The sequence below is a fragment of the Misgurnus anguillicaudatus genome, chromosome 25 (assembly GCF_027580225.2).
Source record: "Misgurnus anguillicaudatus chromosome 25, ASM2758022v2, whole genome shotgun sequence".
In the NCBI taxonomy this organism is placed as follows: domain Eukaryota; kingdom Metazoa; phylum Chordata; class Actinopteri; order Cypriniformes; family Cobitidae; genus Misgurnus; species Misgurnus anguillicaudatus.
Genome location: NC_073361.2, coordinates 19039506 through 19066094, shown reverse-complemented (window position 1 = coordinate 19066094; position 26589 = coordinate 19039506). Strand labels below are relative to the sequence as shown.

Genomic DNA, 26589 nt, shown 5'->3' with positions numbered 1-26589 from the left:
GGGTCCCCTTAAGTGGAAGTTGCCGTCATGTTTATACAGTAGCCTTAAAGGAATGGTCTATCCATTTTCCATATTAAACTGTGTTATTACCTTAACTAAGAAGATTTGATATATACCTCTATCATCTTAGTGCGTGCACGTAAGCGCTGTGGCGCGTGGCGACACTTCGATAGCATTTAGCTTAGCCCCATTCATTCAATGGTACCAAACAGAGATAAAGTTAGAAGTGAACAAACACATCAACGTTTTCGCTATTTAAGACATGTAGTTATACGAGCAAGTATGGTGGCACAAAATAAAACGTAGCGCTTTTCTAAGCGGATTTAAAAGAGGAACTATATTGTATGGCGGAATAGCACTTTTGGAGAATTTGCTACAAAATTGAAAAAATATTCATCTGATACATTTCTTTTACCCTTTTCACAGTCCTGGGCATGTAAAAGATTAGTAAAAACATTGGCTTCAATGCATTTTTAGTTTTTGTGCAGTATCAGATTTCATTTTTTCTCCCTCATTTATGGTTTGTGGCCATTTTTGCCCCATTGACCTCCATTATAACCACATTTTTTGATTGCAAGTCATTTGGTGTTTTTCCCTCAAATCAGTGAATCACTTATGAACTTGGCAATTAAAGAGTTAAAATCATGACATTTTTGTAAACATTTGGTAGTTTTGATCAGTACTGAGGTTGATCAACAGATTTATGCAAAAAATTTAAAAAAAAATATTCATCTGATACATTTTTACAGCAGTTTAATTTAGTGGCCAACACGAAAGGGTAGTACATTAGAACAATGCACAAGGGTTAAAAGGCACAAACCAGAAGCAGTAATACCCAATAAATGGAGAAGGGACAGCTCTTCAAAGAAAATTTAATATTTATTTTATTTACATTTTTGTATGCACATTTTTTAGGAAAAACAACCATATGGATTTTACAATTCTGTGTTATGGACGTGACAATTCTGAAATTTACACTTACTTGACTATGAAAGAAATCCTTTTAAAACAGAAACTTTGCATTGGTATTTAAACCACCAAATGTTGACATCTAAGATATCAGTATGGTTAAAAACTTTACTTTTCATGATAAGGTTTACATTTGCTTCGAATTGCCCTACTGTAACCCAAACTTCAAAGCTTTTCTCGTACAGTAATATACATTATGATTTTACTCACCATGTTATTGAACTTATACAGAAAAACTGATGAAAATATCTAAAGGAATATAAACTAAAAAGCAAACAGTGGAAGCCGCCAATATAGAAAGCAAATAATAATGATTATTTTACATGTGAAACTGCCCTAACCTGTAGTGCTCACATTTCCATGCCAACATTTGACTAAGCTATTGTTTTACAAATCTCATTTTGGAATGTGGAATGAGCTATGGCTCCTGAAAGCTTTTTCATACACCGGCATGCTGACCTTAATCTCTAAACTTTGTAAAGACTCCCAACAGATCAAGTAGTAAATAATAACGCTCCCCATTGTTTGGCTACACTCCTGAAAATGATTGCTACAGTTAATGTGCTGATACATGTGTTTATTTTGTCCTTGTCTGGTCTTGGCAGGCCTTGCTTACAGCCGTGACCTCCCAGCAAATTGAGATCCATGAAGGCACCGTGCTACAAGCTGTGAGAACGTGCTACAACATCTATCTGGCCAGTAAAAACCTCATCAACCAGACCACGGCCAAAGCCACCCTCACCCAGATGCTGAATGTGATTTTCGCCCGCATGGAAAACCAAGCAGTGAGTGCAATTGACGCCTCTCGTCTGGTAATACGGGGAAATAACGTCTTGATCTAACATCTCTTCTTTCTCTTTGGTTGATGCCTCTCCTCCTCCCCACCTCCTCAAAATATAGCTTACAAATCACAAGATCAGTTGGTCTTTGGCATCCAGAAAGCGTGATCGTCAGGTAAAGAGTGAGAGGACTGCCTTGAAGTTTGCTTGATCTTATAGTTTCTCTGGTTTGTGTAAATCACCACCATCCATCACTCTAGCTCTTAGTATCCCTCTCTCTCTCTTTCTGATGTCTCTCAGATGTCTCGCTCTGATCTGCTTGTCTTGGCTTCGCTGCGTTATTGCCTGCTGTCGTCCCATCCATGGATACTTTGTTCTTTTCATCTGTCTTAACCATGTTTATTTGTTTTGTAGGAGTGTGATTGAAATGGTTTTCCTCTTTGGTTGTGTGGCCCTGTTTACAGCTGGTTTTAACATCCGTCATGGGTGAACGTTCATTGGGTGCTGATCATTATCGGCCGATAAGCGTTTGATTAGCGGTCTCTAGAACGGCTGATCGGAAGAATTGATCAGATGACGCTAAACTCGCAAAACTTGCTGTTAAGCTAACATGTGTTGAACGTCATACGCTGCCGTGCTGATCGACAGGCGTATAACAGCAAAATTCAGCAAGAGTTATACACATGTTTCTTGACGTAAATGTGGGCGGCGCCATCTTTGAGCTTTCCTGTTTATGACTTTCGGTGAGCCACTAAAGCTAATGGTAGTCTATTGCGAAGGACACAAGTGTGCCATTTTGACTGGCTGTATGAAATCCAGGAAGACCGACATAATTTGTGCAGTTAGGGGTTGCCGTGATAGCTAATACAAATGCAGTAAATCTCTACAAAACATTTGTTTTAACCATAATCCATGCACAAGAACTGAATGTGGCGCACTTGCACTCATGATCTGTATTTACAAATCCATCCAGTAAAACCTTTCATAAACATTGCCAGTAAACAATAAATACACAAATTGTTAAAAAACAACTAATATTATGCTGATAAAAATATGCAGATTTAGCTAATTTATTTATTCAACTACTATCTATTATTACAAAAATGCGATTACAGTACAGAATATATACGACATAATCTGCTTAGTTAACGTTTATAATAGTAATGTGTTTGCACGTAATTTTGTTATGTTTTAAATGAAAAAGCAATACTTTAAAAAGTAAGCAATAATTTCTTAAGCTCATGTCTCCACCTGACGTTAGACGTAAGAATTAAGCGATGTAATAATATTTTCATAAAAAGAAACAATACTCAATACATGTAGTAGTTTAATATGTTTATTATGGTTTGTTCAAATAACTTACAATGTGTTAAATGAGAAAGATACCGCTGACTGTGTCGGACCGCGTGAAGCTCAACGTATCGCCATAAACAAGTCCATTAAAAATTGCCGTTTAAAAAAAACTCACACCAGAGGGACAGATGTAACATTTTAAACCAGGCACTGAAAAAGGTTAAAAACACGAAGTCTTGGTAAATTCCATGTAAAAACTACTTAAATGTCCTAATATAACTAAGGCCTAGTCCTTGATTAATCACTCGATTGACTTTCCCAACGATTGAATATATCTTCATATATCAAGCCACTTCTTAATTTCATCCTCACACTGGTTCATACATGGCAGGTGTAGTAAATATTAACTGTTTAAATCATGTTTTATGCGTGCTCCCACTACATTGTTTTCTACCGGCTGGCTATTAAACCGGAAGTCTCGAACAAAGAAGGGAAATACGTCACATCACTTACTTCCGCGTTCGAGAAAAAGATGGATATGTAAGCATACAGAGCAGTGTGCTCTTGATTTACACTCGCTATGATTTTGTCATACTCCTGTCTGTCTGCGCAGCTCTGCATGAAATCAAACACGTTTAGTGACTTGACTACATTCACTGATCTGCAGATAGTTCTGCAATGTTTGTGCTAAGGAAATCCCTGTTAGGCAGTATCTACGCATGTAACCACAGTAGCAGCGCGACCGTCAATGAAAAAGCCCACAAACGAAGAAGAAACAGCAGCTTGTTGTGTATGTTTGAGAAGACCAGCAGTGGTGGAAGTAAATAAACAACGACTTATGTTGCAGTTTGAGTTAAATCACTCCTTAACTTAGCCCATCTTTGTTCTCACCATCCCAAGTGGAAATACCTATAATGCAGTTTTTTTTACCTGACGGGGGACCAATCACAGCGCTTGCTGTCCACGTGGACTAACGTACTGTTGAAAATTTGGCGAGGTGCACGTCAGGCTATGCTAAGGCTATGGAAAACCTAGGCTCAAGCTACGGCGTAGATTATACGCGCAACTATAACATGGACAAGTGTTTAAGCCCTAGTCTAAGACAAGTCTCAAGTGTTTAAAGGCCTAGTCTAAGGGGCTGTTTACACTTGGTATTAAAGCGACACAAGGCAGCATTTTTATGTTAATAAATCATCTTCGTAAGTCGGTATATGGTTAAATGACTCATTACATGACGAATGAAGACTCTCTCGCCCGCCCCTACCGTCTGTAGGAAGAATACCCCACTTGCAAGTTCACTGTATCCGACCCGGTGTCCTTCAGTCTCCTAAAGTCTCAGATATAGAAAGCATTAACTCCCAGACACTAGGGGGAGCTAGTAGAGAAATAATGCTCAGACTTGCCTTGTGTGACTTTAAGATGTGCTTTCGGCGATCGGATAACAAGTGGACGAGAGAGACACATCACGTTTACACCTGGTATTTAAATCCGTCTCTTTTGTCCACTTTTGACCGCTTCTGTCCTGATTACTTTGAGGGGGTGGTCTGTGAGACGGTGGGCGAGTCTCTCTGCTGTCATTTAAACGCAAGAGGGAGTAATGACGAGTTTATATGGACGCGAACTACTAATATGTGAAAGTTCGCTGCTTGTGTTGTAAGTAAACATGCTGCACAGTGTTTTGTACATGTAAGAGGTTTCTCAGATATTTCACTGCAATAGATGAAATAAGATCGCGCAACTGTCACACGCTTGCAAAATGAAACTACGCGGAGATCAGCCGGTTTAGTTTTATCGATGAAAGGCTAAAAATAGCGCTGTTCACCGTGTGTTCACGCCAGAAGTCAGAAAAGACGTAAAACATTGTGTTCAGTACCTTAGATTAGATAAATGGGCGGAGAGAAGGCAGTCTCCTGTGGCTAGTGTTGACATGACCCGAGACTAATGTTAATACCTGGTGTAATCAGAAATCTGTGTGCATGCGTGTGGCTTAAAAAGCTGCTTGTGGATGAAGACAGCCAAGTGAAGTTGAGATATTTCGTAGTAGTGACACTGATCAAAATATTCCTCTTCAGAAATGGCACTCACAGTTTTGGACCAAGCATAATGCACTGTCACACGGTTAGTAGTCTGGATATAGTGTGACACGTTATGACACAGCAAAACCCATTATGCACAACTAATCAGCTATAAATATTAAAAAATGAGACTTTAACCTGAGCAGTCAGGGTAGGGCTCTGATGATGAACATCTAAACTGTGGAGACAAGACATATTAGTCTTCTCGTCCTCTATTAATATGTATTTTGCATTAAAGGTGCTTACTGATTTATGAATGCAGTACACTTAATAGTAATAGTGTAATAATGTAATGAATATAATCGGGTGCTTGCTATGGGCAAAGAGAGCTGGTTTGAAGATATCTGCCAACAATTACGTACAACTTAAGTCATAAAATATTATCATAGTAGATTAGCAATTGACCCTTTGCTAAGCCTGCCTTGAAACATTAGGGATTGAGGGGGTGGGATTTCCCTGGCTTGAGGAAGAGGTGGTCCACCTAATATTTAATCCCGGGAGATTTACGCAACAGCTTTGAGCTATTTATATACTATGTGATGTATACTATAGCAGTAAGATGATTTTAGTCATAATACTATATATTTTTCCATGTTGATACAACACTACCCACTATTAGTGCTTAGCCCCATATCCTATCCTGCCTTAAGCCATTGTTTTATTATATTAGCAAGCATGATTCACTTTGGCGCATATTGCCCATATTCCAGGTGCATGTTATCAAACCACCATCTGTCTCTATGAACATACATTGTCTACACATACAACAAGATGCTGAAAGATACTGGTCTTGTGTTACGTTTTGTTTTTAAAGAGAAACGTGTTTTCCTAAATGCATTTATTTGCCTCCTACTTAAAGAAGGTGATGTTCATCAACTTGACTTTAGGCTCCCAGATGCCCAGGAGAACGTGTCTAAAAGCTTGTAAATGCCCTGATACATGATTAAAGTCACTTTGAATTGTGTGTGTTTCAGCTCCAGGAAGCCAAGCAGGTGGAGAGAGAGAGACACAGGCAGCATTCTCCCAACAGCCAGCAAGAGCCAGAATCTCCTGGACAGCGACATGCCGACACCCCGGACAAAGGCCTGCCCGCTGAGGCCAACGGTGGACCGGGTCACCAGGGAGGCAAGGCTGAGCAGGGTTCCCCTCCTTATGAAAGCCCTGAACCAGAAAACGGCAGTGAATTCTGTCAGGCAGAGAACGAGCAGACCGAGGCGGACCAGGCTACAGCTGCTGCGCAAAGTAAAAAGCACATTCATGTTAGGGAAATATTTAAGCACAGAATAATGCCATTGACCAATCAGAATCAACCAGAACAAGTTATTTATGATTAGTTACTTGGCAGCATTGCTAGATACAGAAACACACATCTGTGATTCAAAATCAAAATATAATATACTTGAAGCTTAACTATTAGTAGAACTTGCAACGTAAAGGTCATGTGTGTGACAAGCTGATAAAATGTATATAAGGAATTCAACGTATGTCACTTTGTTTAAAAGTGTCTGGCTAATGCATAAATGTGTAAATGATTTATAGCCGTTATAAGTAAATCATGTTATCATGTAAATGACATCCCCTAATGATACGACACTTTGTGTCAGTATTTCTCAGTCTTATGCAAGTTTAATAGTACTGCTTTCCATTAACATATCATTAAGTAGCAGCAAATGGAGTCACATCTTTAAAAGGAAAACACCACCGTTTTTCAATATTGTACTATGTTCATACTTCAACTTAGACAAATTAATACATACCTATCTTTTTTCAATGCGTCGTGAATGTGTTAGCATTTAGCCTATCCCCATTCATTCCTTAGGATACAAACAGGGATAAACCTAGAAGTCACCAAACACTTCCATGTTTTCCCTATTTAAAGACTGTTACATGAGAAGTTACACGAGTAAGTATGATGGCACAAAATAAATGTGGCGATTTTTTCAGCAGATAAAAAATTAGAACTATATTGTATGGTGGAAGAGCACTTAGTTTGTAGCACTTCGACCTCGGGTGCAGTAATATTGGCGAAAGTTTAAGGGAGAGGGGGAGTAGTCAGGAGTGATGATGTCACTGCGCAGTGAGGTCGAAGTGCTGCAAACTAAGTGCTCTTCTGTCATACAATATAGTTTTCATTTTTTATCCGCTTAAAAAATCGCCACATATTATTTTGTGCCACCATACTTACTCGTGTAACTACTCATGTAACAGTCTTTAAATAGGGAAAACATGGAAGTGCTTGGTGGCTTCTAAATTCATCTCTGTTTGGATCCTAAGGATTGAATGGGGCTAGGCTAAATGCTAACACATTCACGACGCGCTGTACAAAGATTAAGTGCACGCATTGAAAAAAGAAGTAGATATTAATTTGTCTAAGTTGAGGAAAGAACATAGTAAAATATTGAAAAACTGTGGTGTTTTCCTTCAAACAATTATTTAAGTTAAATCTGGAAACTGATAAAGGAGAATTAATTGTGACAACAATAGACCTGAATGAATGAGTGACTAAACATAAAACGTAAATGTTTTCTGTTATTGTAGGTGCAACTGAGCATGCTACAGAAGTCAGTGAAGAAGATGAAAGTCAGAGGTATGAACAGAAGGCCCATGAGATCGTACAGAGCATTCTGCAGGAAGTCGTAAACACGGTTGCTGGAGGTTTGTTCTTCTTTTGAAAAGCATAATTTGCTCATGTTGTTCAAACCTGTATGCTGTCATCTTATGTACTGGAACACAAGTAGGCTTGGAATTACATAAGGGAGAGTAAATAGTAAATACTGTAGATTTGACATTTTGGTCCATTTTGGTAGTTGTGTTTTAATGTGTGGGGAGGACAGAACCCAATCGTATACAGCTTTAAACAAAATACTTTGTTAAACAACAAAAAATACCCTTGAGGGGGCAAGACAAGAACACACAAGGCCATCAAAAGATGCACAACAATTCAGCACAAGACAGCAAACACAAGGGCATTAAAAAGGAGAGGAAATAAACTAAGTAACGAGGACAGGCAGGTGAGGGCATGTACTAATAATTGAATGAAAGGAAACAATGGGACAGCGTCAAGACACAAGACAGGAGAGCACATGGCACACAAAACACAAACAATTGCCATGTGCTTCCACACAAAACAACTGCCATGATTTGGACACAAAAGAAGCAACTTTTTATGTTATTAGGTAGCTAGGCTAATGGTTTTTTGGGTTTTGGTACTGAAAAAAACATGCCTGAATCCTGTTTGTGTGCATTCAGATGTAAAGGTAAGCAGGGAGGGTGATGCTGAGCCAGCTGAGGGCGTTCCAAACTCTCTGGAAGAGGAGGGAGGTTTGGGCAGTGATAGCGAAAATGTTCACGCCAACGGCATCCCTGGAACGCCAATCTCTGCGAGCTTCACTCCGTCCCTGCCCGATGACAGAATGTCTGTCTCCTCCAATGACACTCAGGTAACAGTTTTGACTGGGATTGATATGCTTCTAAAATCTTGATTCTGTTTAAACCGTTATTTAAGTTTAAAATAGCAACAAGGCTTTCATGCATTGTAGCTTATAAAATTGTATTTGTATATTTTCGACCGGATGACATTTGTGACCCTGGACCACAAAACCAGTCATAAGTCGCAAAATATATTTTATAGGTTAAAATGCCAAAAATCATTAGGATATTAAATAAAGATACATTATTTTGTTAAGTGTCCTATCATAAATATATAAAAAAAATGTATAAATAAAAATTTAATTAGTAATATTCATTTGTAATGTGTGTTTATTTGGACAACTTTAAAGGGGATTTTCTTAATATTAAATTTTTTTGCACCCTCATATTCCAGATTTTTAAATTGTTGTCGGACAAATATTGTCCTATCTTACATAAATGAAAAGCTTATTTATTTAGCTTTCAGATTATGTATAAATCTTCACTTAAAAAATGCATGGTTTTATTGTCCAGGGTCACATACAAAGTTTTACAGTTTGTAGAAAACCATTACCTTTTTAATAATCTCATATTGTCTGTCAGGTATTTTAATCTGTTGACACACTGGCCCCTAAAATTTTTAAAATGACTTAACAAAACAACAACAAAACTTTAACAATAGTTAAATATAAAGTAACTACCAGTACACATTTAATAAAGCAAAGTTTTCGGCCACTCTATACTGCATGCTTAATAAAACATTTTTATTGACTTTTGCTTTTTTATGGTTGCTGCAAATTATGCGCTATCACACATACATTTCACCCATAATTAAATTTGATTGTCAAAAGAGAATAACATGAAGATTTTCCCCACAGGAATCTGTAGCCACCACAGGGCCAGCGCCGGGTGCAAAGTTTTCCCATATCCTCCAGAAAGATGCCTTCCTGGTGTTTCGCTCACTTTGCAAGCTCTCAATGAAGCCCCTTTCAGACGGCCCACCTGATCCAAAGTAAGACATCTTCACGAAAAGTCAAATTAAATAGTTTATCACGATTTTCTTTTATTCCTTACGTTAAGCTCCTAATGTCAAGATCTCATTGAGTTACTGCTCATTTTTTGATACCATAAGCTGAGATCTGTGGTTGTAGATGTTGGAGTAAGTGTGAGGAGATTGGATCATGTCCCAATGGTGCTTTCATCCATTGTCCTTTAACAGGCGAATGGGAGTGTCAGAGGGCAAAAAAGATGTCAATTGTGTAAGAAAAGAGCCATTCACTGTGTTGTCTTCAGAGGCATAAAGGCAGAAAGCTCGTGTCAGTGTCATCGATTACTCTGAGGTCTTTTCAGGGCAGATCCTGGACTTTGTGGATTGCGGGTGCTTGCTAAGCATTTTTAGGATTAGGAATTCAAATAACCATTTGTACTTGAGTTCTTATAACTCAAGTGGTGAAGCATTGTGTTTGCAATGCCAATGTCGTGGATTCGATCCCAGAGGCCACACAAACTGATAAATTGTCTGCCATGAATGCACTGTAAGCGTTTTTGGGGAAAGGTTTCTGCCAAATCCCTACATGTAAATGAGCAAACTCCACATTGTATTACAGGGTTCCCACGGGTCCTTGAAATCATTGAAAGTTTGTGAATCTGGGGGAAAAATCCAAGGCCCTGGGAAGTTTTTAATAAATATACATACATAGATACAGGTCATTGAAAGTGCTTGAATCTATTTTATGCAAGAAGTTTTCTGGAAAAAAAATCCATATTATTCTCTTTGTAGTGTAGGATAATATCATAAAAATTCTGTTTAAGCATGCGAATATTGATTCATACCAAAATGCTTTTTTGCATAGTTGTGTTTGACAAATGAAAACGTCTCTGGTTACGTATGTAACTTTTGTTCCCCCGAGAAGGGAACAAGATGCTGCGTCTCCCTTGCCATACTTCCTGTGTCCCTGTAACGCCGTCTTTGGCAATATTTCAGATAGTGATATACTTCCTGGCTCCCGGGTCACCCTGTCTTTGTTGTTAAGCCTCACCATTGGTTGAATTTGATATACACATTCAGATGCATTTACCCCTGGAGGCATCCACAAAGTGTCACCGCAGTGACGCAGCGCGAGTTCCCTCGAAAAGGGAACTGCAACAATGTATCTTAAAAGGTAACGCGATGTTACCTTGCTCTCACTTGAAATGTGTCCCCCATTAAGTCCTTGAATTTGAGGTTATTGGACCTGGAAAGTCCTTGAAAGATCCTTGAATTTGAAGTTAACTAAGGTGTGGGAACCCTGGTATTATACCTTGTCTAGGCTTGTTTGTTGCGGTTCATTTGCAGTGATTAATTAATTAATTAATTAAATTAATTTTAAGTTTTTTTCATGTGTTATATCATAGGAAAGCTGTGCTCATAGGGAATCTAAATACCTGATTTGGATAATAATAAAAACAAAAACATTAATTGTATAGTGGTTGAATCTGGCTATTAAGGTAAATCTTAACATATTTTGTCCATTTAGCTTTTTAAAGCCATATAATTCACTGTCAAAGGTCTGCTGCTTACTTATAAACTAATAAAGCAGAAGCCCTGGCAAAAAATTGTAAAAGCTTCCATCATATTTTAAAATTTTATCTTGTGCAGTTCAAGGATAAAGGTTTATTAAAAAGCCATTATAAAAATGTAGTGTTTATCCAAGGCTTAAATAATAATTTACGTTTTATTCTCTTTTCTCTGTTATGTTTAGTAAAGTGGCCTTGTCAAAAGTATTTTTATACACAGACAAGGTAGAAACGCTTTTCACTCTTATCTTCTCACTTCTCTGCAGATCCCATGAGCTACGGTCTAAGGTCCTGTCTTTGCAGCTCCTTCTGTCCATCCTGCAAAATGCCGGGCCCATCTTCAAGACCAATGAGATGTTCATCAATGCCATTAAACAGTACCTGTGCGTGGCTCTGTCCAAAAACGGTGTTTCCTCCGTCCCTGAAGTGTTCGAGCTCTCTCTGTCCATCTTCCTCACCCTCCTTTCTAACTTCAAGACACATCTCAAGATGCAAATCGAGGTGCTGAGTTCCTCATGAGTCATATTTTGTCCCATAGCTGACAGTGTGGATTTATATGAGCTGTGGTTTATGAAGAAGCCTTGTAATTGTTGTGTGTGTGTGTGTGTTTTGTAATATTTCTCATTTCCATCAAATCGCTTGTCGTGACTTTGTTATTTTGCCTGTACTGACTTGGTTGTGCTTTTCTCCTCAGGTTTTTTTCAAAGAGATTTTCCTGTATATTCTAGAGACGTCCACAAGCTCATATGACCACAAGTGGATGGTCATTCAAACCCTCACTAGAATATGTGCTGGTACGAATGTGCTTGATCTTAAAAACAGTGGTCAGAGTTTACAGTACGAGTTTTTCTATGAATAATTTTTATGATTTTTGCTCTTTTACAGATGCACAGAGTGTGGTAGATATCTATGTGAACTACGATTGTGACCTGAATGCTGCTAATATTTTCGAGAGGCTGGTGAATGACCTTTCAAAGATTGCACAAGGGCGAGGAGGCCATGAATTGGGTACAACCCCACTTCAGGTAAATACATTTTTAAAGTTTAGGTAAAATTTTTATTTACCTCTTGGACATGCCTGTAAACCTGTAAACCGTTTGTCCTTTCGGGACCTTGAGACCTGATCACAATATAGACAATTTTGCAAGATGTAAACAACACTGGTCCAAAATCACTTCCTGTTGTTTTCTTTAAAGATTAGTCCATTTTCTTAAAAAAAAATCCAGATAATTTACTCACCACCATGCCATCCAAACTGTTGATGTCTTTCTTTGTTCAGTTGAGAAGAAATTATGTTTTTTGAGAAAAACATTTCAGGATTTTTCTCATTTTAATGGACTTTAATGGACCCCAACACTTAACAGTTTTAATGCAGCTTAAAATTGCAGTTTTAAAGGACTCTAAATGATCTCAAACGAGGCATAAGGGTCTTATCTAGATAAACGACTGTCATTTTTGGCAAGAAAAATAAAAATATGCACTTTAAAACTACAACTTCTCGTCTATCTCCGGTTCTGTGACGCACCAGCGCAACCTCACGTAATTGCGTAGTGCCGTGAAAGGTCACGTGTTACATATATGAAACGCACATCTGTGGACCATTTTAAACAATAAACTGACACAAAGACATTAATTAGTATCATTCGACATACAACAACGTCGCAACGGTCCTCTTTCTCCACACTTGTAAACACTGGGGCGTAGTTTCGTATACGTCATCTGTGACCTCTTGACGTGATGTTGTATTACGTGAGGTCGCGCTGGCGCGTCACAGGACCGGAGGAAGACAAGAAGTTGTGGTTTAAAAGTGCACATTTTGTATTTTTCTTGCCGAAAATGACAATCGTTTTGCTAGATAAGACCCTTATGCCTCGTTTGGGATCATTTAGAGTCCTTTAAAACTGCAATTTTAAACGGCATTAAAACTGTTAAGTGTTTGGGGTCCATTAAAGTCCATTAAAAAAGTCCATAAAAATCCTGGAATGTTTTCCTCAAAAAACATTATTTCATCTGAACAAAGAAAGACAATTTTACATTTTGGTTCAGTTCTAAATTTTCTGTTAGTTGTATTTTGTTCTAATATTAATTAATATTAATAGTAATATTTTGTTTAGTGTTAAAAAACTGAAACAGGAAGTGCTTCTGGATCAGTGTTGTTTATTTTACTGATAAAGCGGCATGAACATAAAATGTACATTTAAAATGAAACGTGTCCATTGTCATAAAAGCTTGAAAAATGATGACAAAAATTCCTTTCAAACTTCTTTGATCTTTAAAACTCATTTTTTTCTCTCAGGAGCTGACCCTAAGAAAAAAAGGTCTGGAGTGTCTGGTGTCCATTCTCAAGTGTATGGTGGAGTGGAGCAAAGACCAATATGTCAACCCCATTTCTCAGACGAGTCTCGGTAAGACAAATTGCTAAAAAACGTCCATATCAATTGCCCACCCAGTACATTTCTATGTAATATCTACGTAACCTTGTTTAGCCTCTGCATCCTAAGGCTTTGAATCCGAGCAGCTCCCTGACATATTTCAGCTTACGGCTTTGACTGCTTCCTAAAAAAGTACATTTACTTCGCTTAATAGTAGCTTCTAGCATATACAGAACCAACGTGATAAACAGTAGCTTTTGAGGACAACACGCTAAGAATCCACTGCTTCAGAGAGAAGCAGGAAATGCTATTCGCCATGATGGCTGCACAGGTCTTTCATCTTAATCAAACAGCTCTTACTGTGCGTTCACACCAACCGCGGAAGAGGCGGCAAGCGCGGATGATTTACATGTTAAGTCAATGCAAACACGCAATTAGGCATCCTGCGGCGCGGTACATGCGGTAGCCGCGGCGCGGATGGCGCGGAACGCGCGGGGCGTTGCGCGTGTTCCGCACGAATTGAGCGTTGCCGCGGGAAACGCGCGAGTTCAAAAATTTGAACTTTGGCGAATTCCGCGCCGCGTTAACCAATCAGGAGCTTGCTGTAGTAGTGACGTGATTACAGAAAGCGAGCGGAGTGGTGTAGTCTCCGCGGAGTCGCAGAAGCCCCTCCCATGACGCGGATTTCCGCGTGAATTTCTGGAATGACTAGAATTTCACCCGCGGCTTTCACGCGAGAATGAAGCGAGTGAACCCAAATGTTCAAGCGTCCAACTACGCGCGAATTGCGCGTTTTTGCCGCCTCTTCCGCGGTTGGTGTGAACGCACAGTTACGGTACATTCACACAGGACATAAGCGTTAACGCCTGACGGAAGGCTTGTCTGAAGCGTGGCCAACAGCCAATCACAGTGGCCGCAACACATCCCTGCTGAAAAAACAATAAAACGTTTATAGAAAAGTCTAATGGTTTCTATTAAAATACAAATAGGAACCATAAGCTTTTACCATTAAAACCACTACACTGTAGTGTGTTTTGGGTCATATTCCATTAGAACCAATACATAGAACCTGTAGAACCAATACATACCATTAGAGACCAACAAAACAATACACTGTAGTGTGTTTTGGGCCATATTCCATTAGAACCAATACATAGAACCTGTAGAACCAATACATACCATTAGAGACCAACAAAACAATACACTGTAGTGTGTTTTGGGCCATATTCCATTAGAACCAATAAAATTCCCAATAAAACCAATAGAATTCTTAGTGAATTTTCAAAAAATTGTGGTTTTATTGTTTTTTTCAGCAGGGATGCTCCGGTCTTGCATAACCGTAATTGGTTGGCTCGCACTAGGTTATTTGCATAAGGCGATCTGATAAGCTGACGTACGCGTTGGCGCTTGACAAGTTGAGAAATGTTCAACTTCTGCCACGAGCAACGGCAGTGACGCAACGTTGATGGATCCCCAATTCAGTTTGCCAACTCGGGCTGTGTATCGCCAACGATTCCCGATACGATACGTATCCCGATACAAGGGTCCCGATACGATGCGCATCACGATACAAGACTATTTTGAATTACATTTTTTGTTCAGAATTTGTTCAGAATAACATTATTATTATTTTTTTATTATTATTATCTGTTTATTGTACATTGAATAAGCAGTGTTGTAACAGTTGTGTTTTTGCCATTCATTTATTAGCTTTTGGGGTAACATAGAAATGCTTACAATCCCAGAGTTAGTACTTACAGAGTTAGCATTATATATGTCTCTCACTTAATTATTCTATATCTATGAATATATCTATAAACATGCAGTCAGAGTTAATACTATTTAGTAGAAATCAGATTATTAATGTGACAGCTATTTGAAGTAGCTCTGTATCTCTTCTCTAGACGTACACTTTTCACATGCAAATCGTTGTCGTGTTTCTTCTCAAATGGGTTAGTACTGTTTTATAAGAGAGTGGCTAATAAAGCCCTTTGCAGTAGTTTAGGCTAAGATGTCTGCGCTTTCATACTGAACTGCATTGATTTTAAATAGGCGTGTGCGCGCGCCCGAGAGAGAGCGCGAGTACGCGGCTCGCTATGCAGACACGTGCACCAGCGAGACAGAGACGCAAAGTGAAAGTATACCCCGCTACCTTTAACTCTACGTACTCCACGGGACGCATGCGTCCTTTCCATATGGATCACGGATCAACAGCGATTTGTCACGTTACTTTTAAAAGTGCATCTGAATCGATACGGAAGGTGCTGTATCGATGCGCGCATCGTCAGGCGTCCATGACGATGTATCGTTGTATCGATATTTTGAACACGGCACTATTGCCAACCCATGACATCAGCCATTAAAAGTACATGAGAAGCGTGCCTACACACTGTGTGAATGTAGCGTTACTGAGCATTTATTCTTCAACTGCATACCCTGAGATCATGCAGGCGGTGTACAGGCTTGTGGGACAGAGTAAAACAGAGCAGAGTGTCTAGTCTGAGCTGGGAAAGTCTTTCCTTCCTTTTCGGAGATGAAGGGATTTTGGTCTAATTCGGTTTGGTTTTGATGTTATGGAGGAAAAGAGTTCTGATGGTCCAATGGGAACTTTCCTCTGTTGCTGCAAGCTCACCTCAGGATTTCATTGTTCGATCAATCTGATACCAGGGATATATTGAAATTCTCAAAATATTGTAGATGTGCATATTTGTATATGGTTTAACAAGTATTACTTTTTGAATTGTTAATTTCCATAATTATCACTGTTTCCATAATGTTGGGTAAATTGGGAAGCTTGAACACATTGTATTATACCAAATACACAAAATAGCGTAGTTTTTTAGCAATGAAATAGGTGCCCTTTAAGATGATAAGCCATAATAACCATGCATGTCATATTTAATCAATATGTGATGTCATGCATACTTTTTTGTCAGTTATTAATAACAATAAACTATGTTTGCAGTGGTACAATTCATTAGGAATAGCTTTCATCTACTGTACATCAAATAGCCTGCAGATACTGGTCTCTTGGTTTTATTGGCCAGTAAGAGTCCGTTAGGTCACATTAGACTGTAGCGTGTCCATTTTGGTTACGCTCCAGGTGCATTATGTTTGTTTTAGGTCACTAACTGAGGCTTTTAGGTTCTCCTGTATTCCCGTAATGCTGCTTTTTCACTCTTTGTTCTTTTCTCTTAATAAACACACATCAAAGGAAGAGCAGGTAAAAGTAGCTTGATACTGTAGTAATGTTAGAATAGATTGCATTAGTTTATATGGCATAAAGTAGATTTTGATTCCCTAATAGTGCTTTTGTGATGTTGCTCTAGTAGCTTTTGTATATGAAACTTCGGCTAAACATTTGTCTTGCGTAGCAAAAGTTTTGGGTTTGAATTCCAGGTAACAGACATATACTCACAAGAATGCAACTGCTTTTGGATAAATGCAGTATTTCTCTACTGGCTTGTGTGATCTTTCAGACTGAAGAAACTATGTCTCCGAGATGTGGGAGTGACCTGGTAGCTCAAGTTACAGAGACAGCAGGCCACTAAATGTTTTACAGTGTTTCCAATGTGAAATCAGACCCGCTTTGACTGGTACTCTGGTTTCCACATGCCCAAACCGCATGCTTGTTTTGTTTGCACCAACTTGAGAGACGTTACCCCGTGTATTCAGGTCACACTGCTTGTCCTCCAGTCAACACTGTGCTGTTTTTGTTATATGACTCGGCCGAGGCCAAAGACTTTATTACAGAAGTGTTTCGTTGGGAAGTCATATGGGGAGCTGAGCCAGAGAAAGACTCAATACACCAACACACATTTCACCATGCCGTACGCCAATGAATCATGTTGGCTCTGCTTATTGGGCTGCTGGGGCTTGTAGTTTTTTACAAAGTGGGCTCATCTTGTCTTTCTTTGCTTATTCTGACATGGCATTTCAGTAGCACCAAAATATTGAGATAAAATGACCTTTTTTGTGCATGTGATAATTTTAGCGTTTTTTTTTTTGTGATGTAACGTGAACGACAAACCCCTATCAAAAACTGCTTCAATATGTGGTGTAAAATCAGATTAACTCTTTCCCTGTAAATCGGCATCACCTGCTTTTAGATGGAGCGGCATTTACTACACAGAGTTCACAGAGAAGCTCTGCAAATTACATACATTATCGAAGGAGATTTGTCCATGATTATGAACGCGGTTTTGCCTAGCTTATCCGTGAAATATGGTTCTGTGTAGTAAATGCCACTCCATTTGAAAGCAGGTGATGGGATTTACTACTAATCACGAAACCGGGTTTAGTGATAAGATACGCATGAGAATTCTAGGCGATTTATGCCTATCTTTATCCTATCTTCATTTTTCTTTTTTTAACACTTTTCAGTGTTAGGTCAGGGTAGGTTTCTTCAAAAATACAAAATTTTAAGCAAAAAGCTGATAAAATTGCATTTTTGTACAAGACTTTTATTAGAGATCCAATTCAGAGCGATCATCAAAACATACACAGTTTTTACTGTTTTTTGAATTTGAATGCTTTAGTATTTTATAAGTTGGGTAACTGTGGGTTCACACCAGCCGCGTTTGAGGCGGCAAATTCGCGTCTACCGCGTCTAGTTTGCCGCTTGAACATTTTGAGTTTACTCGCTTCATTAACGCGTGTAAGCCGCACATGAAATTCTAGCCATCGAGACATTCACGTGGAAATTTGCGTCATGGGAGGGGCTTCTGCGACTCTGCTTGCTTCCTGTAATAACGTCACTACTAGAGCAAGCTCTTGATTTGTTAACGCGACGCATTTTTCCGCCAAAGCTCAATCGCGTCTACCACTATCATTCGCGCTGCGAGACCTCCAGACACGCGTCAACGCATCTTCACATTGACTTAACATTGAAATCACTCGCGCTTGACTCTACCGCAGTTGGTGTGAACACAGCATAAGAGCGCCACCTAGTGGATAATTGCATTGCCGTAAAAACTCGTCATTGACAGGGAAGCGTTTTCTCTTAATTGACGAGATAACTCGTCATTGGCGGGGAAAGAGTTAAAATTCATTTCTTGGCATATTGGAAGGTCATATTGAATTTTTCATAGAAAGTTTCGCACAAAGCATGCGATTGTACAAAACATCTGATCGATGCCTAAAGTATTCGGATGCATTCTTTTTTGCGCACTCCTCGTATAGTAAACTAAAGCATTCACTAATTAGTGAATAGGCAAATCTTTTTATGTTCCTGGTGTTCCTGTAGCTCAGTGGCAGAGCTTTGTGTTAGCAGAGCCAAAGGTTGTGGGTTTGAACCCAGGGAAGTTTTACCTGTTTTTACAACTTGATTGTAACTCTACACCTTGCCTTATTTAGTATACGCCGATCTATGAATATGCAAATTAGTCCCTGCCTCTACTCAATCGCACAGCACGGACCAAAGATATGAATATGCAAATTAGTCCCAGCCTCCACTCTTTCGCACCACCTCGGATTGTAGATATATATGTAAATAGATCAGTGGTTTTCAAACTTTTTTTATGAGCGAACTTAATAAAAAAAAATTAAGATTATGCGACCCACACTCTATCCCCCCACTTTCTCAGTAGCATGAAGCAGGGCGGGGCCGAAAGCCGTCAGCAGGGTTCCCGCGGGGTCTTAAAAAGTCTTAAAATGTCTAAAATTCAGAATGTTAAATTTAAGGCCTTAAAAAGTCTTAAAACCACCCAGATTTTTATCCTAGGTCTTAAATTTAATTTACCCAAGTCTTAAATTTCTTACCTCCGTTTATTCCCGAAAAGCTTTGTCCGCAGAAAACAAAATAGTAATTTAAAACGCTGAAGAACTAACTTAATCAGTGGCGGAGGCAGAAAGTGGATGATGGTGGGTCTGTAAAAAGAACCTTCCGCACTTTGTCGTAATCCACGCAGATCTTGCCATAAGCTATATTTCAGGTGTTGTGATCTGACGATTGGCAGACGGAAAGCAAGAAATAAACCATATATTTCCAAAAAGCGCAATTGTCTTCTTTTAGAAACAATACAAACTTTTTTGATAGCGCAAATGCTACAGGAGTTACGGTTAAATGAATAGCGGTCGAATCAGAGCCCTTTAGGCCGTTTCTCAATCCAAAAGGCTGCAGCCTCCAGAGGTCGCATAGGCAGCCTACTGCATACGTCATAAAGCCTAGTTTATTTACGTTAACTGAGCATTACATTCGCAAGTCATAAGCATATTTCAACAATTACGATTAACTAAGAAGAAGAAGAATCAATATTTTAAAGTAAATTATATTCTGAAAATAAGACAGTCTTTGACGTATGCAGGATAGAAATGCGACCCTTCAGAGGCTGCAACCTTCGGATTGAGAAACGGTCTTCGTGGATAACGTTAGCAACACATAACAAACCACGAACAGCCTTTTAATGGTAAATTTCATTTTCTTAATACAAATTCATCTGTTATTGTGTAATTAGAGAGGCTATTAAACGTGATGGCGGTATATAGTGCATATTTATGCATAAAACGTATGGATGGAGTGTTTTTGACTCTGATCTCTAACTGATCTCATATTAGTGGATTTTATTTGTCAAAAAACATTGTTGATAGAATTTTATAAAAATACTACTTACACATATTAGTGTGATTATATAAATATTGTAAATCAATGCATTTCTTAACTATTTATTAAGAAAAATCACATCTCTTTTCCCTTTAACTCAATGTATTTCAATGGCTCACTATGAGCTTCCATGAACTAACTGAAATCTCTATGAATCACATGACGGCCGAGCTTTTTGGACTTCCATTGTCAGAAGTCTCTTCCTAAAGGGCTATGGGTAGAGTTGTTGGCGCTAACACTCGCGGTCTAATAGGGTTAAGTATAATGTATTTTCATGTATTTTGATTATCTGTTTTAATACTGTGTTTATTTTATATTTTTCTATAACTGAATCAATAAATATAGAACGATTTGAGATTTTCTGAGATCATTTGAATGCTTCTAGTTATGTGTCGTGTTGGTCTTAAATTTGACTAATAATGGTCTTAAAAGGTCTTAAAAAGGTCTTAAATTTAACTTGCTGAAACCTGCAAGAACCCTGCGTCAGAGTCATGTGAGGCCTGTGAAACGAGGAAGAACTGACAAACGCAATACAATGGAGGAGTCGTAAAGATTGGACCTAGCCTACTGAAGCAGTTTACAAACACTTCGCAGGGCTCAACATCAACGCTTTTCTGCTTATCAGGGACAAGTAACGTTTAAAACGCCAATAACAATCACCAAAACACAATAATGATTCTGCATCCTTTTCTCAATGACGACCGAAGTGCATAATGTAATAACACTAAGTTAAACAAATAAGCGCAGCAAACACAACGTGAGTTACAGTAACAGTGTGTTAACAAAGTGGGTTAAACATACTGTGGTAAAAAATGTGGAGTTTTTAATAACAGGATACAGTTAAGCAGCATCACATCACGGTTGAAAATTTAATGATTTCATATGACAGTTCACTAAACAAGTAATTCATATTTAGTCACTTACATTTTAGATGCAATCTTGACACTTTTTTTTGTTTCAGCAGCGGAAATAGTTCAACGATCACAGCAGAACCGTAACATGTCAGTCTCACTGCAACACTCAATCGTGTCTTAACGTTAAGCGGTGGCGCTATGCTTAGCAAACATCCAAACATTTCTGTGCTCACTATCGACAAACCAGTTAAATACATTTAAAATATATATATTTTAAAATCAGACCAAAGACCTTTTTATTTTTATTTAGGAGTTGTTATTTCCCCTTGCATCATTTCAAGGGGAAAAAATGTCTGTGACCCCGCGTGCAATTTAATACAGTAAGCTGCGCAAGCGCATGAGTATTTTTTTATTTAGTGTATTTTAAAAAAAAAATTACTGTGCTTTTATTAAAGTGTGTTGTTATTATTGTTTTTATAATAAAATTAAATAAATTATTTTAGTAACATTTTTCTGAAATCTTTCTAGCGACCCAGTTTTTAATTTCCCAGGGTTTGAAAACCACTGAAATAGATGCTACTGGCTTGTCTTAAAACACATTAAAAACACCACTTAGACATATAAACATCAATATAAACCTGATTTTCTCCACAGTGGGACTTTAACGTTTTGTGCACTCTCTCCATCAGGCCAAGAGAAGCCTTTGGAACAGGAGACCAACGAGTCAAAGCACCCGGAAACGATTAACCGTTACGGAAGCATAAACTCTCTGGACTCCACCGCCTCGTCCGGCATCGGGAGTTACAGCACGCAGATGTCAGGGACTGACAACCCTGAACAGTTTGAGGTTCTCAAACAACAGAAGGAGATCATAGAGCAGGGCATTGACCTGTAAGCCATCTACAATCTATACACACTAGTATTAATAAAATCACTTTCTATAATCATTTTTAAAATGTTAATAATATTTCATTGCACAGGTTTAACAAAAAACCAAAGAGAGGCATTCAGTACCTTCAGGAGCAAGGTATGCTGGGAACCACGCACGAAGACATCGCCCAGTTTTTACATCAAGAGGAGAGGCTTGACTCTGTAAGACAATGTGTTTGGTTTTTACATAAACGTTTGTGTACTTTAATAGTCACAGCGCATGCAGCTGCAGGACTCGAAACGGTTCTGATAAAAACAAACGAAAGTGAATATTGCGATGCTTCAGCCGAGTGTTGCCAAACTTCCACTTAGAGATGATTTAGTTCTTCAGTGTGATGAATTGGAAACTAAATTGCTAATTTCCAGCAGTAATGGGTAAAAAAAGCTCCTCATGTTTGACCTAAAATTAGAGCTCTTCAGCACAACAGTCGTGTTATGCATATTTTAATTTCATAGCTGAAAAGATTTCTTGCTGCCTGAATAGTTGCTCAGTTTAGTACATTGCACTATGTGTTTTGTTATTAAATGAAGCTTGAGCCCGCCTTTTGTTATTGGAGTTATAAAGCACACTCATCCATGGTGTTTTGCAACACGATCAATCCCTGACACATTGACCCGTGTTTCCGAACCAACAGATCCAAGTAGGAGAGTTTCTCGGGGACAACGATCGGATCAATAAAGAAGTCATGTATGCCTACGTGGACCAGATGGACTTTCAGGGCAAAGACTTTGTTCCGGCTCTGCGCATGTTTCTCGAGGGTTTCCGCCTGCCCGGAGAAGCCCAAAAAATCGATCGGCTGATGGAGAAATTTGCTGCTAGATATTTAGAATGCAACCAGGGGTGAGTGGCGCCCGTCCCCGGACGTCATAACAGATTAACGCATCGCGTTAATTGTTCTGCGAACACTCAACTCGGACTTTAATTCGTCTCCTTTTCGTATCTTCCCTCAGGCAAACGCTGTTCGCGAGCGCGGACACGGCTTACGTCCTGGCGTATTCAATCATCATGTTGACCACGGATCTTCACAGTCCACAGGTTAGATTGCAAATGGAAAGCACATTTTCTGATCATTCCTGAGCCTATGAATGTTAATGTGAGGGTTGGAGCTGAAAACAGCTATTTTGCATTTAGACTTGAGATGTGAGTGGAATAGGGCAATGTAGAGCAATTTATCTAAATAATGAAACTGAAAACGAGAGAAGCAATGCTGCCCTACAAAGGCAAAGTGTGCAGTAACTACACAAACACTTAAACTGAGGAAAACACCCTTGAAGGTTTTTTTTAAACACAGGCCAATCAAAAATGTTACTGCAATTTTGACACACTTGTTTCTCTGAAATTGGTACCTGTTTAAGAGCTGAGCCTATTTCAAGCCTATCTTAAATCAATTTTGACCAAATGTGTAGTTACTGCGCTTTGCCTCTGGGGGCATAATACTGATCTGATGTTTTCTTTATTTTGATGCAGGTGAAAAATAAAATGACAAAAGAGCAATACATCAAGATGAACCGAGGTATCAATGACAGTAAAGATTTACCCGAGGAGTATCTGTCTGCCATCTATGATGAAATCGCAGGGAAAAAAATATCTATGAAGGAGACAAAGGAAATACCTCTCAAATCGAATAAGCAAAGTGAGTATTTGGCGCATTGACAAATGTGGTAAAATAAATGAAGAGTTTGGTTCCAAAACGCAATAAATCCAATTTTGGTAAAAAGTGTTTTCTATACCAAGAAAGTGACAAGATGAAAACCGCTATTTTCTGTTACAAACTTTCACATAGCATCTTTAGGTTATAATAACATTAAAAATTCAAATCCATAATTTTTTATAAAAACTGATTATTTTTTCCACAAAATGCAATAAATCCATGACAAGTTTTTTTTCTCAAAATGGTATAAATCTATTGAATCAATTTATAAATGTGCATTCATCTTTGCCATGTTATATTCATTGAGTTGACTAGTGTTATACACTGATTAAAAAAATAAACATTAATGGCATTAATCAACACTTACTTTGTCATATTAAGAACGCTGTTATTGCTGCTGTCATACTTGGGACGTCGTTATTGAACTTTTTTGACAGCGATCAGCTGTACAATGTTTTGGTCCTGCTCGATTTTCGTTGGCTTCACGTAAAACCATGGAAAGTTTTTTACAAGATCTGCTGAGGTTAATGTGTTAGCATGACAGAAGCTTGATGCTGTTGGGAGAAAAAGCAACTGGCATTTTTCAGTCTCCCGAGTGCCTCTCACGAAAATTATATATGTTGATGGCTTAAGTTTCTTTCCCATCACAGAAAACCATCACAGGTTTATCAATGCCATCAAAGTATTATTTTGTTTTTGTTGGTTTGTTGATCACAATGTACAAGATGAGGAAAACTAGGATTCTGTGTGTATTCAACGCACCGCCATTGTTGTTTACAATGCGTGTAATGGTGCGCTGTGATTGGTTGAGCAGATTTATTGCATTCTGCAGAAAAGAAGGAGTGGCGTTTATTGCATTTTGGGAAAAAAGGGAGAAAAGATGACAGAATAACACGGCAGATATTGGATTGTGCGTAAAATCAAGAATTTACTTTTACAGACTTGATAAAATACTTTTTTTTTTTTTTTAATGGCGTTTATCGCGTTTTGGAACCAAACTCTTCATTTGGTGTTTCATGTACAGCTATGTGGACTCGATTTTAAACCAATGAGATTTCACTATGGGCGAGGCTAGAAGGACAGACAATGTTTTGAGAGTCCGCACAGCTATTTTGGACAAAACTCAGATTAACGTTAAAGCTTTTGTATTACTTGTGACATCCGGTCACCTTATCTGATGTTTGTTTAATTATAAAGGCAGAAATGTACCAAATGAATGCACATAAAATATTGAGATATATTTTGCTGTGTTTTATGATAACTCAATGACTTGATCCAAAGGTGTGGCCAGTGAGAAGCAGAGGAGGCTTCTGTATAACGTTGAGATGGAGCAGATGGCGAAGACGGCCAAGGCTCTGATGGAGGCTGTCAGCCACGTTCAGGCCCCCTTCACCAGCGCCACCCACCTTGAACATGTCAGACCCATGTTTAAGGTATTTTGAGTGTAGTTTGCATACTCAATATTATAATGATTTCTGTTGTCTTGATCTCTATGTGTTTTCACTGCACAGCTGGCATGGACGCCCTTCCTAGCTGCGTTCAGTGTGGGTTTGCAGGACTGTGATGATACTGAAGTAGCCTCTCTGTGTCTGGAGGGTATCCGCTGTGCTATAAGGATAGCTAGTATCTTCAGCATTCAGGTAATTTTACACAATGAAATAATGGTGAAGAATGCAGAGGAGTGCCTAATGTGTATCAAACTCCTTTTGAGGAAGTCGCATCACTCTGCCTCCATATTTGCAACGCCTCCAGGTTTGGTTAGAACAAGACAAACAAGACCTGGTAATTCTTCGCAAAGTCCCTTTTTTAAAATGAATTCTGATTGATGATTGGCTCTTTTTACTGTGAGGCGGGACTAGGCATGGGTCGATATAAGATTTTGGCGGTATGATAACCTTAAGCAAAAAAATTGCACAGTTTCAAAGTATTGCAGTTTTGACATTGCACCATTAAAATCTGTTATTTTAGACGCCTACGTATACAAACATCTTTTTAACTGGACACAATACATTTTTAAGTAACATACAATATGTATGCCAGATAAAAATAAAGCCTTTTAAATCATAATTGTCTTTCAAAAATTTTATTTTTTTGTAATATATATTAAATACAAATAGAGAATGTCATTATTGTTGTCTTTTCGTGTTAAAGCAACACTATGTAGTTTCCATGTAAAAGTGACTTACAGCTCCCCCATGTGGTTGAAAAGCGCAACAGTGCCTGGTATCAGACACTCTTCTGCAGGCAGGGGGAGGGGCGGGGCTGTGTGCTCTACCCTCCACCGCCACTTTCACAGTGTGCTTGTAGCAGCTAGGAGGCTGCTCAGGTTGCAGCAACAGTACAAGTTGTCCAGTTAAAAGTTGTTCTATCACTGAAATAATTTTAGAGACATTATTTAAAGATAAAAAAACTACATAGTGTTGCTTTAAGTATTTTATCATTGATCAATTCACTACTAGCTGGCATGAAAGATTGTTGTGTTGTTTCGGTTTGTTCCAGTTGGAGCGAGATGCGTATGTACAGGCCCTGGCCCGCTTCACGCTGCTCACGGCCAGCTCGGGCATCACCGAAATGAAGCAGAAGAACATCGACACCATCAAGACCCTTATCACAGTGGCCCACACGGATGGAAATTATCTAGGAAACTCCTGGCATGAGGCGAGCTATCCAAACCTACCCCTTGTATTGTTTTTATCACTGTGATTGGCAGATTATAAGAGGTGTTATTAATTCTCTTTGACTGCTCTGCAGATCCTGAAGTGCATCAGTCAGCTGGAGTTGGCTCAGCTCATCGGGACAGGTGTGAAGACGCGGTACATATCGGGAACCGTGCGGGGAAAAGAAGGCTTCATCACTAGCACCAAGGAACAGTCGACTGATGAATATCTGGGTTTGGGTCAGTCACTTCATGAAGTGTCATCAACAGTGCAGTTTTATCTGTTTGCTGTTACGTCAGTCTTAAAGAGATAGTTCACCCAAATAAGGAAATTATGTCATCATTTACTCACCCTCATGTTGTTTTAAATCTGTATGGGTTAAATCTAAGGAAGATATTTTGATGCATCATGGTAAGCACACAGTTGATGGTACCCATTGACTT

General features: G+C 38.8%; 1 protein-coding gene across 3 annotated transcripts in view; it reads left to right on the top strand.

Moving 5' to 3' along the window:
- arfgef1 (ADP-ribosylation factor guanine nucleotide-exchange factor 1 (brefeldin A-inhibited)) overlaps positions 1–26589 on the top strand; it is a 73824-nt gene that overhangs the window by 31263 nt on the left and 15972 nt on the right. For 2 of the 3 annotated variants that reach the window (XM_055182727.2, XM_055182726.2), the window contains exons 5-23: positions 1575–1754; positions 1870–1923; positions 6091–6358; positions 7655–7771; positions 8366–8556; positions 9403–9536; positions 11347–11581; positions 11775–11874; positions 11966–12105; positions 13377–13485; positions 21597–21798; positions 21888–21999; positions 22473–22678; positions 22789–22873; positions 23306–23471; positions 24771–24922; positions 25001–25129; positions 25989–26147; positions 26241–26385. In XM_055182727.2, coding sequence (XP_055038702.1) covers positions 1575–1754; positions 1870–1923; positions 6091–6358; positions 7655–7771; positions 8366–8556; positions 9403–9536; positions 11347–11581; positions 11775–11874; positions 11966–12105; positions 13377–13485; positions 21597–21798; positions 21888–21999; positions 22473–22678; positions 22789–22873; positions 23306–23471; positions 24771–24922; positions 25001–25129; positions 25989–26147; positions 26241–26385 — 2884 coding nt within the window. The remainder of the gene's footprint in view (positions 1–1574; positions 1755–1869; positions 1924–6090; positions 6359–7654; positions 7772–8365; positions 8557–9402; positions 9537–11346; positions 11582–11774; positions 11875–11965; positions 12106–13376; positions 13486–21596; positions 21799–21887; positions 22000–22472; positions 22679–22788; positions 22874–23305; positions 23472–24770; positions 24923–25000; positions 25130–25988; positions 26148–26240; positions 26386–26589) is intronic. The other variant, XM_055182728.2, reaches the window with a different exon arrangement.